The following is a 12,266-nucleotide window of genomic DNA, read 5'->3' as shown; positions in this document are numbered from 1 at the left end:
AAATCATGTACATGGACACTATAATGCAAGCAGACGAAGCTGAGCCATTACATTGCTTCAGTAGTGGAACTGCATTGTCCTAAATATCACAACTAAATCATCCTATAAATCTTATAAGACCCACCAAACAAATAGGATTAGCCTGTCTAAGACATTAAGAGTTCTGTATGCTCTCCTAGGTATGACAGATGTTCTGGGTAACCCACAATCCCACATGTCAATTGAGCACTTGGTTTCTCTCCTTAAAGGGGAATTCCACTGAATTTTCAAATTCATGCATGATCAAATGGTCAAGATGTAAACAGAGTTGTTCCAAGTCGTTTGGTGTGAGATGTTTTGCTCTAGAGAGTCCTACTGAGTGGTGGTGATAGGAACCAGGCATCTGAAGAATTCAGTGCCTCTAAAAGCTCCATTATTAAAAGGTATTATAAAAATGTTTACAGATATGTTGGCTGATGCCTGAGAGATTGTTTCACGCAGTTTTGACCCCTGGTTTTGGCCTTAAATGTACATTGGTGGAGGAAGGCCTACGTGTAGGGATTTTGAAGACAAAATCGTCCCCAAATGAATCTTATTTTTTACCAATATAAACATTACATTTGAAAACTAAACAAGACACATGTAGGTTCACTGGATTGTAAATACGACGGTAGTAAATACACTGTAAACATTGTGACCCCTTGTTTCTATCATGACCGTTGTATAGAAATCTGAGTCTATACATTTCTCTTGGGGCATCATTTCACAAACCAGCATTAATGTTACTTTAATGTGAAAAAAAAAAGGTTTCCAACTTAAACATCTTTCCTAGTTCTAACAACGACCTCACCATTGGCAAATCACCAATCTGCTCAGTTTATTCACACGTGTGTATAAGCATGTGCATGCTGTGTAATGATGCATGTAATACATTTTTGAATAGCATTCTAGCTGCAGCTTGTCTGTCTTAAGAAAAAGCTGCAGGTGTTTCCATAGTCTGTACCATTTTTATAGTAAGGGCAAGAAAAGCAAGTGTCCACACTTTAGCATCTTGCAGAGTGAAGTAAACAAGAAGCAGACAGAACAAATAACATTGGATTCCTCTGACTCGGTTTAATTTGTGAAGGCCTTTGGCTTTCGGTGCAGCGTAGCTTTGTGCACTAAGCAGTGCAAAGAGAGAGATAAGATAGTATACGTGTCCATATCCATATGTCTTGTAGGCACCTGCTTATTCAGCGTCTCTGTTGAAATCAAGGGCATAAAAAGGGAAAAAGGGAATCTGTCTCAGGGGCTCTGTTCTTTGCTGCAGTAAGAGCCTTTATTCTTGCAGGAAGGCTTTACACTATGTGGCGGAACGTTGCTGTGAGGAAGTGATTGCATTCAGCCACAAGAGCATTAGTGAGGTCAGGTGCAGATGTTGGATTATTAGTTCTGGATCACTTCAACCCATTATATTATGGGGGTACTATAAACCCCCATAGGAGCACACCTGGCATCTGACACCTGGAACTGGACATAGTGACCTAAGCCTAAACCTCTGGATAAACAGTTTGAAGAGTTTTAAATTCTAGTTATTTCATGGAAGATTATAAGAATGTCTCAACGTGCGATAGATTTCGTTTGGAGCCTTCGGTAAATTACGTTTTATCCAACTTTCCTTAAAAAGGGCTGCTCACGGTGGGAAACACGGTGGGTAGAAAAAAAGTGACCCGTCATAGGACTTCATTTAAAATTCTCAAATTGAAGCACGCTATTGGTTAACTCGACTGCCAGCTCTCTTCTGCGATTGGATGTTTTTTAGCATCAGCGCTCAGTTCCCGCCCACTAGCTCTCGTTTTCGCGAGCCCCGCCGGTTTGTATATTCCACACCAGTATGGCGGCGGTGAGTTGCGGAGGAGGGTAACTTAGTCTAAATAGTCCCTGATGTAAACTCGGGTCGACTGGAGCACTTTATTCACCCGGCTTGGTCTCTCCAGGAAGCGGAGCCTCCAATGAGAGCCGTAGCTCAGGCTACGTGGTGTCAGAAAGGGTCAGAAACTTGTGTTCCGTGTCTTCTAGCATCTTAGGCTAGGCTAGTTCCGAAGCTAACGCGGCTAAGCTAGCGGGCTACGGGATTCACTGCGCAAACTTTATGACTTGGGGAATACAGGTTACGCTGCAGAGCACCGCTCGCAGGAATCGACGGCTGGGATATTAAGGATATTCTTTCAATAAAAAACAAGACTCGGTGAAACAAAACGAACCTCTACCTCGCAAGCTAACTCGGCTTGTCTCTGTATCTCGTTAGCAGACCAAGTTTCGGACGTTGGAGTGGAGCTAGCGAGCTGACGCGTTAGCTGCAATGAAGACCAAAAACACTTTATTCCGTACGTGTGGTTGATCAGTCCGTCGCGTTAGCTGTGCTCGGCTGGATGTCTTAAGGCCAATAATCATGTTTTTGAGGCTCATCTTACGACTAAACAATGTGTAGCTAGCTGCCTGCCCGTCTCGTGTGGGGAGTGGTGCAGCGTTGTTTTTTGGGGTTTGGTTAACCGATAAATTGCTCTAGTTCAGCAACATTGAATTGGCCTTAACTCCTGGTAGCTGGTGCGTCTTCTCCTAAATGTACTTGAATAATTTGTGCTCAAAACGACGCGTTTAGCCCACGATGTGAAAGCGCTTTACGGCTAATAAGGCGACAGTTGTCGGTTTGCAAAGGTGTCGCTGAGATTCTGAGATCCACTGGCCCCAACAGGTCCCCGTAACTGGACAGTTTAAGCTCCGGATTTGGGACGGATTTTATGTGTTTGGACTTCTGGATGTTGGAAACTTTTCGGGTGAAGCGAGTCGTGGCTTGACATTGGAAGCTAAAGCGATGCATTTGTATGTCCGGGTGGAGGTGCAGTCCTACATCGCCTTGGGTTTTGTTTGACATCATGGTGGATTTACGAGACGGGGGGGAAAAGGGGGCTTATAGTGTCTAGATAAGGTCTTCTTTTGGACATTATGTAGCCGGTTTGGAAGTATGTGCATGCGTCTGTGTTCCACGAGCCAAACACGACATCGACTGTTTCCCTAAAAGATAGGAAAGTGGAAGGTTTGCCATTCTGGATCAAGAAGCCCTGCCTTTCGTCTCTGGTTGGAGTAGCACTCCCAAGCCGTCGTCGTCATCCATGCCTTCAGCGCTGGCCATCTTCACCTGCCGCCCGAACTCGCACCCGTTTCAGGAGCGCCATGTCTACCTGGACGAGCCCGTCAAGATCGGGCGGTCGGTGGCCCGCTGTCGCCCTGCCCAGAACAACGCCACTTTCGACTGCAAGGTGTTGTCCAGGAACCACGCTCTCGTGTGGTTCGACCACAAGACAGGCAAGGTGAGTCATGTGCGTGTGTGTGTGTTGTATGCTCTGCATGCAGAAACAGGTCCAACAGGCTCATGTGTGTGAAATACATCTTCCTAATTGAGAGCCGTTTTGATTTAGTTGACTAGCTGAAATCTAATGACACTTTTTATGTACCCCAACATCTTGTTTGATATCTCTTTTTTGAATCCCAGTGAAACACTTGGAATTAGGAGTCCTAAAGAACAGATGAGATTATTATTATTATTATTATTATTATTATTATTATTATTATTAATACATTTCATGTGGTGAAATTAATGATTGCCACCAACATGTAGGTGTTGTGTATCCCTTTAATATCTCTGGGTGGACACAGGAACCAAACACATCCTCCAGTAAAAGTAACCCAAGCTGCTCTCTCTGAGGGACTGTGGCTAAAGGCCCAAGGGACTCAAACAAAGAGAGATTATGTGCCCAAATCAGTGTAAACATGTGAAAGTCAAGGTGTCAAGTCTGTAATTCAGTAGTGGAATCAAAACATTCCTCATATTTAGGTTCACAGGTGGTCTTTTCTGATTCAGTGTGTAGTACAAGCCGTGCTGTTGGGTAAGCAATACTAGGCTTGCTTTTTTTGTTTTTCTAAACAATTAGCTGTCAAAGTGTTGCTAATGTCATAACCTCTGTCTCTGATCCCTCACTAGATTGACTACACGGTCAAATCTCTTAATCCGTCTCTTTCAGGGTTGCAGGTTGCAGCAGTATTAACTGTTCAGAAACGGCGTGCGGGTGATATTGCTCATGTGGATAATGCATATTGAACAGCCAGTGTTTCTTTTGACTGGTCAGTGAACAGCGACCCAGGTCTCGCAGAAGAGCAATGAGTGTTTAGTCAGGTTTAACCATTAACCACGTTTTCCTTATGCAGTTTTGGGTGTCAGTGGGATCAAGCCTGGCTTGAAGATGCATTAAGAAAGGCCCTGTTACTTTGATGACCGTCTGGGCCACAGTTGCCAGTAAAGGATTCAGCTGAGTTGTCTGTAGAGTAAGGAATACCACACTTTTGTGTCCCTGTTACTTCACTCCAATCCCTGGAGCGTCAAACCCCAGCACACCTGAACCTCATGAGCTGATTATTAGGCTCTTCATTGGTTCTCTTGGGTATGATTTGACAGGCAATACATGATACAGAGCCAGCAAAGTGGATCCCCAGCATTTGTGAACTACTGGTGACAAGCCACTTGCTTTGCAGCTTGAATGAGCTTGATCTTAGAATGAAAAGGATATGCTGCAGTGCTGGGCTCAAGCAGGTTTTAGGGTGGTCTCTAGCTGAGTCTCAAGTTGTTCAGTTTTTATGGGGATGGGAGTTAAATATTTTCTGCAGTGTTTTTCTCGATATATTTTATATATCTGTTCCATTCTGTTCATCATTGCATATATTTACTGACTCGCACCTGCCTTCTAGCTTCGATTATGAGTGTGTTTAGTCGTCTGGTTTTCTCTTCTTTTTTTAAGTGCAGGGAAACGCAACTAAATAATTCTCTGTGGTATCTGACCATGGATTACAGATGCCGCAAGATAAAGACTAGTTTGGAAAACGGTGGATTGTTCGATTTAATAGATGCGCTCTGCACATTTGCTGTCCACTGTTGCACTCTAAATTATTTTGGAGTTGTTTGTAGGCAACTCCGTGTTGAAAAACCAAACTAAAGTACCCCCCCCCCTCTCTGTGTAGAACAGTCTTCATACAGTCAAAGAGAGTAGGTTTAAGTGGACAAGTGTTTGGTACAAGCCCATGAACACCTGATTGCAGAACTTGGAACTGCAAAATTTTTTTTAGCTGAGCAAAATTCAGGATGACCAAATGAGCATTTATGTTGTTGAATTATGATTGATTGCAACGGATGAGAAGTATGGTAGAATAGCAAAGGTGATGAAGTATTTTATTAGAAATTAAGGTGTGGTATTGTAATTAAGGGAGCTTGTGTCCCTGAGAAAGAACTGGGTGAGGCAGTTTAACCTGTCAAAAGTATTTAAGCTTACTTGCAGAGGTTTTACTTAACCCGACTAGGCAAAAAAAAAAGAAAAGCAAACCTGTTAGCGAATGCACCCAGGTAGATTTTGCAACGGACAGTTTAAAAAGAAGCGTACAGTCACTTGCTGTAGTTTTAAGTTTTTATTAAAGAAAGATCACATGCAAACAGCATACTTTTATATAACTGATTAACCAACACCAAAACATGTCACTTCAGTTATGTGTGAAGACAGATTGGTTTACTTTCCCATGGACTACGCATGTCTTTTAAGGTTTGTCATTATACATACTGTTCTTGAAGGTGTGCATCCCTGGTGAAGTATTTGCTGACTTATGATATCTTGTCTTTTTTGAGCTACGAATCTTAGACCATTTTGAGCCAGCAGGTTTAATGCTTCACTTTGTTCCTCATGATGGGTAGAACATTTTTTTGAATGCCAGGATGTCTAGGGTAGTTTTGATTTTCAAGAACAGGCTTAAGTAATTTAGTGCCTTTTCAACTGGAACAACAGTCAGCTTGACCCCTTTTAGATGTAGCTCTGGTGCTTATTAGAGGTGAAGTTAATTGCTGTCCAAAGTAGAATAGTATGGCTTGTTTTGTATGCTGTGTTGGGCAGTAATGGTTAATGCATGCTACAAATCCATTTTTATTTTATTTATTTAATTATTGATCCTTTTATATTGCTGAAATTTGCTGAATGCGTAAACACTTTTTTTTTTTTATCTAAAGTTTATTTTGCATTCTGTATATAACTGGAATGAGCATTGCCATGTCTGTCTTGTATCATCATAACCAGTAAGTGTACGTGAATGGAAGCAGTGGTGTTTTTTTTTTTTTAGATTTCAAACAGTGGACATTGTGCTAATAAGAGTGTTGGTGACCCATAAGGAGTGACTCATTGGCCTCTTCTTAGTTGAAATGAGGTGCCAAGAAGGTCATAAAAATGGTGCCGGACAAAAATTGCCACTCCAAGTGTGCATTAATGTCATGGGTGTGCCAGCATGACCACCTGTCTACCTTTGTGTAGCTTTGCGCTACAAAGGACTGAAACTGTGACGGTGGCAGATTCAGGTGTATCAAACTGGTGGCTCGTGTTTTTGTCATTTGCAGAACTGTTGTAGTGTTTAGTGTAACAGAAAATGGGTTATATTAAATTGTTTTTTAGAAGGATTTCAAAGGAGTAGTTGCGTCAAAAAGCTGATGTTGCTCACAGTGATTGAAATGGGTACCTAATAGCATTATGCAAATTACATTATTTTGATTTGTGTCAGTTGTATTTTAGTCATTGCTAACTGTGATTATATGTTCATAACCTACATGCAAATGTAGTATGAATACCTTGCTTTCGACTTTGCTGTGACCTAGAATTTTTATGTGGTCTGACGAGCGTTTAGATCAATCACAGTTGAATGAAGCATCAGCTATTCGCCCTGAATGTTTTTCATAATTTTGCACACTCTGCAGTTTCTTATGCAAACACGTAAAGGAAGAATGAAGTGGCAGAAGTAAGAGTTGACATTTTCTTGATGTACAGTTATAAAAGCGAGTTTTTTTTTTATTTCAGCCATTGCAAAATGAACTATTTAAGTAAAAATTGTTTTAATTTTGTTTGGTGTTCTGTAAGTATTGACAATATTCCTGGTATACTTTGTTTTGTAACATAATTTATCACATTTATGCCGACGTAGCTTCATATTGCCCAACCCCTACATTTTTGTTTTATTTTCGTTCCTTTTTACTTTTAGTGGGCCTCTGAATCTTGTGGTGTACTTGTCCTCGCTCTGTGACATCCATAAGGGAGATGATGATGAAACGCAGCTTAATGGATGCCTTTGCGTGATTTACCAAGATTTTGCTGCCTCCTGTGTGGAGGATAATCACTGTAGGCTTTGTGTTTCTTGAGTAAGTTTGGCTTTTTCCTACTTAATAAAATGGACCCAATCTGCAGGTTTAATCCAGAGTATTATCTCCTTAGCAACCCCTACTGCATTAGTTCAATAACACAAATGCTTGTCTATCTGGCTCAGGGTTAGTATTAGCTTGACTAGTAATTGGCCTAATTGACCAGTTGTAGAATAAACTGATTTTAGAATCCAGGTTTTTACTTGAACAGTATATAGCTGTATTTTTTTCTATGGTAAGTGCTTAATTGACGTAAGTAGTTGGGATCAATATGCAGATATATTTAGAACCTAATTTCATTTTCTTAAATGCTTGCATGGTGTGGCTGGTACAGGGTAAGTGAAGTTATATTTTCAGTGTAATTTGTTAGATTCTTTGGTGGCAATTAATTAAAACTTATTATTTATTTATTGTTAAAATATGGACACTGAGTGATGGGGGTGGGGTGGGTGGTCAAGTGATAATTTTTTTGTTTTAATTTATTTTTTTCACGGCCACTGCCGATTACTAACAACACAGATAACCGATATTTGTGGCTGATATTAATTTACTATTAATTTGTTGTTTGCAGTGTGAAAATTTTGAACATCTTACATTTAATGAATACTATGTTAAATATTGGAGCATCATATGTATTATTGCTCATGCTACCTCATGGTTATCTGTTGGCTTTCAAAATATGTACACACAAGAGGTAAGAAGTCAGTGATGTTTGTAACAAAAAGGAGCTCAAAAAGGGACTCGCAACCATAAATTCAAATATATTGTCGTTACATGATTTTGTAAATACCTTTGCAATGTGCCTTCACAGTTAAATCACTAAAATATACCTGACTTTAAATTAGGTGCATCTTATTACATTAGTTGCCTTAAATCAAGTAGCGCTGTACAGCGGGTTTTTCAGAGTCAGAAGAACGCTTGTATATTGCTATAAGTAAAGCATGTTTCATAGTTTTGTTCTCATGCTGCTCATCTGTCTTTTTCAACAGGTCTGTGTAGCTCAGTGACACCAGGAATAACGTCTGAGGCTAAAGTGTCCAAGGAGTTCATGTTTTGAGTTGTATTTTATAGTTATGCAAATGCAATATTATCTGTCGACTACTACTGAGTGAGTTATTGGATTCAGATGATATTTTTTGTGCACGTGAAAGATCAGCGTTTGTGTTTGGATAATCTGAGCTAGTGACAGCATGCTGGCAAATTTCCTGTCTAGTTGTGTAGCATTTTCAGCTGGAAACACAATGTTATGTGGTGACTCTAAACTTTTGTCATACAGTTATTAGGTTGAATGGGATGCTTGTCAGTATTCTGTGAAGTTTGTCCAATTTGCTACAAAAAATGCATTTGTGGGCAGAAGCTGGATACGTCATTTAAGAAATTAGCTGGCAGTTTGTGCCTGTGAATTGTAGAGGGTCCCAAATTTCCCTATAAACCTATGAATTGTAGAGGATCCCAATAATTTTAAGTTTGAGTATGTTGCACTAATATGTCTAATAATAACGCAAAATCGCACTTAAACTGCAGTTGATCTGGCTGATCTGACTTGATCTGGTTGTCTTAAAAGGTCTGATAAGGGCAGAACCATCTTTGAACATTAGTCCTATTATTGCACCATCGATTCCTTTAAGCACTGACTAGCAGATCCTGAGGCCTACAGGTATTTATTTCTTCAGTTTCAATAAGTTATTGCATGTGTGTCACCTGGTATTGCCTCTCTTTTGTGTGGACTGAAGGGCATATAGCTGTCAGTGAATATAGTGGTTGATATATGACTGTACATTTTGTTCCCCTCGTACAAAACCATCGTTTTGGATTCAGGCTGCCGAAAGCCTCTCGGTAGCAGCTATTGATTGGTCCCCGTTTTCCAGCAAAGTTAAACTTCTGATGTCAGTGCTGAAAATAGTCAGCTGGAATTTGTACCCCTCTCCAGTGTCTGTTATTATCAGCAGCTCTGAGAAGGGACAACTGCTTAGCAGCTGACTTTAGCCACCAGGCCTCACTCCCCCAGCTCCCTGTGGGGGGACCTCCACCCTCTGCAAAGTATGAGAAGCAGCTGCACAGGACGCTGACTTGCATCAGCAGCTTTTAAGCTAAAATGAGCCTGCTGCCAGCCACTTTATCTGGAAGAGCTGAGACACATAAGATTTATATCCCAGTTATAATAAAAAAAAAAAAAAAAATCAAATCTGACATAAAAACCAAATAGAAGAAAAGAACATTTACTACTCAGACCTTTGGATTAGTGTATTAGGTCACACTGACAAAATGGTAATTCACATGAGTGCGTTTCATATGCGATATTAAAATGAGCTTGCCCCTGCCCCGAGTCATCTACTGTTCCACTTCTGTAGAGCAGCTTGATGAATCATAGTCAAGTAATGCACACATTTTCATTTTAATTTCCTCATGATGTGAACTTGAGTGCGGGTCTCATTTTCCTTAACTGTTTTCGACAAAGTGCAGGTGTTTTTGCAGCTTGACTTATTTATTGGAGTTTGCTGAGAATGTGTATTGAAGCCTGGCTTTTACTGTTAATTATAATTCATCCCTGTTAATTAAAACCTCAAGATGACTTTTTAGCACATGGCCAGTTGTTTGTGCTTGGAGGCTAGCCTTTATATTAGTTGCAGGTTTAGTTAATAAATACGGAAGGTCCTCTTTATTCCAGTCTGACAGTGATTGTGATTCCTCTGTTAGATTCCCCCCCCCCCCCCCCCCCCCCAGTCTTTGATCTGATCTTGGATGTTTGGGTCTGTTTAGTTTTTTTTAGAAATAAGTGAATCTGAATGTGACCCTGCCCTTCGATGGACTGCCGACCCCTGTCCAGGGTGTTTCCCTGTGGCTTAAGGAAACCCTGTGGTTTCCCTGTGGATAAGTGGCTTTGTGTGTGTGTGTGTGTGTGTGTGTGTGTGTGAGAGAGTGTGTGTGTGAGAGTGTGTGTGTGAGAGTGTGTGTGTGTGAGAGTGTGGAGTGTGGAGTGTGGAGTGTGGAGTGTGGAGTGTGAGTGAGAGAGAGACCCCAGTACAATAGTTAAGCTGTAGAAAGGCATGATTTCTGTTTATTTTTCCTTTCAGGTAGAACCGTAACATTACATAATCACATAATTACATAATAATTGTGTTGCTCGCCGTTGTTTTCTACTGTTTTTATCTTAGATGTTTTACAATAAACAGAATGTGTTTTCTAACACGTACAAAGAAGAGAGCAGAAAATGTGTTTATTGAGACTTATTGTAGGCAACGCAAAAACAAAAAAATTATAACTATTGACTGGTGCATTAGTACCTTTTTAATGTTTGTTTCTTTGAGTGTCTGTCATTGTCGGTCATTGGTTGGAGCTAGGAATCGGTATAGCCAGCTTTATAGCCGGTATAGCTAACTTTGTATTTTTATGGCTACATACAACAAAAAGGCAGTTAAATTGAATGGGTGTAACAGTGCATATAGCCATGATTCAGTTTGGCTCATGATTTGGTATTTTGGCAGAGGTGGGACAATTTTGTCTTTATCATTTTGAATTTAGCTGTTGTGGTGATAAGCTTTTTCTCAGGCCATCATGGATATCATCTGTGCTTGAAGAAAATTGACAAACGCTGTGTTTCATTCGTTCTAAAAAGAGCGCATAATTGGTTCAGTTCAATTGGATTTGGACTGGTGCGTAAAATGATCGATGCAAATCCTGAAAATATTTATTAGTATTGTAAAATGATCTGTTTGCCGTATAGGTTTGTCGCAACCCTGGGCTTATTGCTTGCACACGTTGGTGTTTAAATAATGCAGCTGCTTTATAGGGTACAATAGTTGGCTGTTCATTCTTCACCATGCTTGTTGTCACTATACATTGTTGGTTATATGACGGTTCATTGTCATCAAAACGATCATGACCGACCTGCTGTCAGAGGTTGGTTCTTGTTGTGGGTACTACTGACAGTTTCCATCACTGTGGCAAAGTTGGCTACATCCTAGTAAAATCCAAAGATTTCTGTCTTGGTGAGAACTGTTGTGAACAGTCTGGAAATCATTCCTTAATACTGCTTTGCCTTAATGGCTTGTCAATGCTGGTTTGTCCTGGTAATGAATTGGTGGAGAACTGGCTTTAGGGAATATTTTTTTTTTTTTCTCTTTCTTTCTTTCTTTCTTTCCTCCTATACACATCTCACCCATTTGTTCAAGATAGTGTGCCTTTTCCCTCAACTTGTGGGCTTTACTGTATTAAGTCCCTGTTTGCGCTTTTCAGAGCTGTTGCTAGGGATGGCTTAATTACTTTCCTCAAGTTGCCTTTTTGGTTTCTAAGCTACCGTAAACACTTGAATGCTTTGACTTGGCCTTAAAGTCAGGACTCCCCCTCCAGCCCCTATTGTTTGCAGATCGTATATCTGTCGTGGAACTCCCTGCTGCACCTTCTGAAAATAATAGGGCTGTCATGATAACTGGAATAAAGTTGACTTAATAAGCTTAAGTTACCTTCTGAAAGAATCAAAATTGATGAGAAATTTGTGATAATACATATTTCAGATTCTACTTCCGTTTTTTTTTTCTTAGTGAGAAACAGGGCTGCTTTTTAATGAAGGCTTTTCAAAGATTTATTTTTTCAATGAAATATTTTGGAATTTTTAAAAGTCTATGCAGGTTAAGTTGGCTAGATTAATCAATAGATACAGCCTCAGAATATAATGAGGTAATTATGAGTTTAAAGGAAAGTGCCTGTCAAGATAAGAAAACATTTTGTTTCTTGAGCTTGTCTTTTTAAATGATTGGGTGGTTTCTGTAGGAGCTTTTGGGCTGTGGATTTGACCATTTTGAGCTCATAGAGTTAAGTATGTGATTAATTCCTGGTTAGCATCCTCATACCAGGACAGACCCTCAGAGATTTAACTCAGTCTGATCTCAGAGGTCTGGCAGCATGAGTTCAAATGGAGATCCTTATAATATGAGGTGGAACTGTGTGGTGATTGAAGTGATGACCATTTTACTTTTGCTTTGGCTTTCGTTTCACTGCCTCTAATATTTGCCTCTTGTTTCGGGGTCTGAAA

At 40.2% G+C, this 12,266-nt stretch overlaps 1 protein-coding gene across 5 annotated transcripts in view; it reads left to right on the top strand.

Moving 5' to 3' along the window:
• The first annotated feature begins 1,839 nt into the window (after window positions 1-1,839).
• The window catches only part of slmapa (sarcolemma associated protein a), a 68,520-nt gene continuing 58,093 nt past the window's right edge, over window positions 1,840-12,266 (top strand). For all 5 annotated transcript variants that reach the window (XM_017704882.2, XM_017704880.2, XM_017704881.2 and 2 more), the window contains exon 1: window positions 1,840-3,329. In XM_017704882.2, the coding sequence (XP_017560371.1) occupies window positions 3,132-3,329 (198 nt within the window). In that variant the 5' untranslated portion in view covers window positions 1,840-3,131. The remainder of the gene's footprint in view (window positions 3,330-12,266) is intronic.

The sequence above is a fragment of the Pygocentrus nattereri genome, chromosome 21, assembly GCF_015220715.1.
Source record: "Pygocentrus nattereri isolate fPygNat1 chromosome 21, fPygNat1.pri, whole genome shotgun sequence".
In the NCBI taxonomy this organism is placed as follows: Eukaryota; Metazoa; Chordata; class Actinopteri; order Characiformes; family Serrasalmidae; genus Pygocentrus; species Pygocentrus nattereri.
This window is presented reverse-complemented; position numbering and strand designations above follow the sequence as displayed.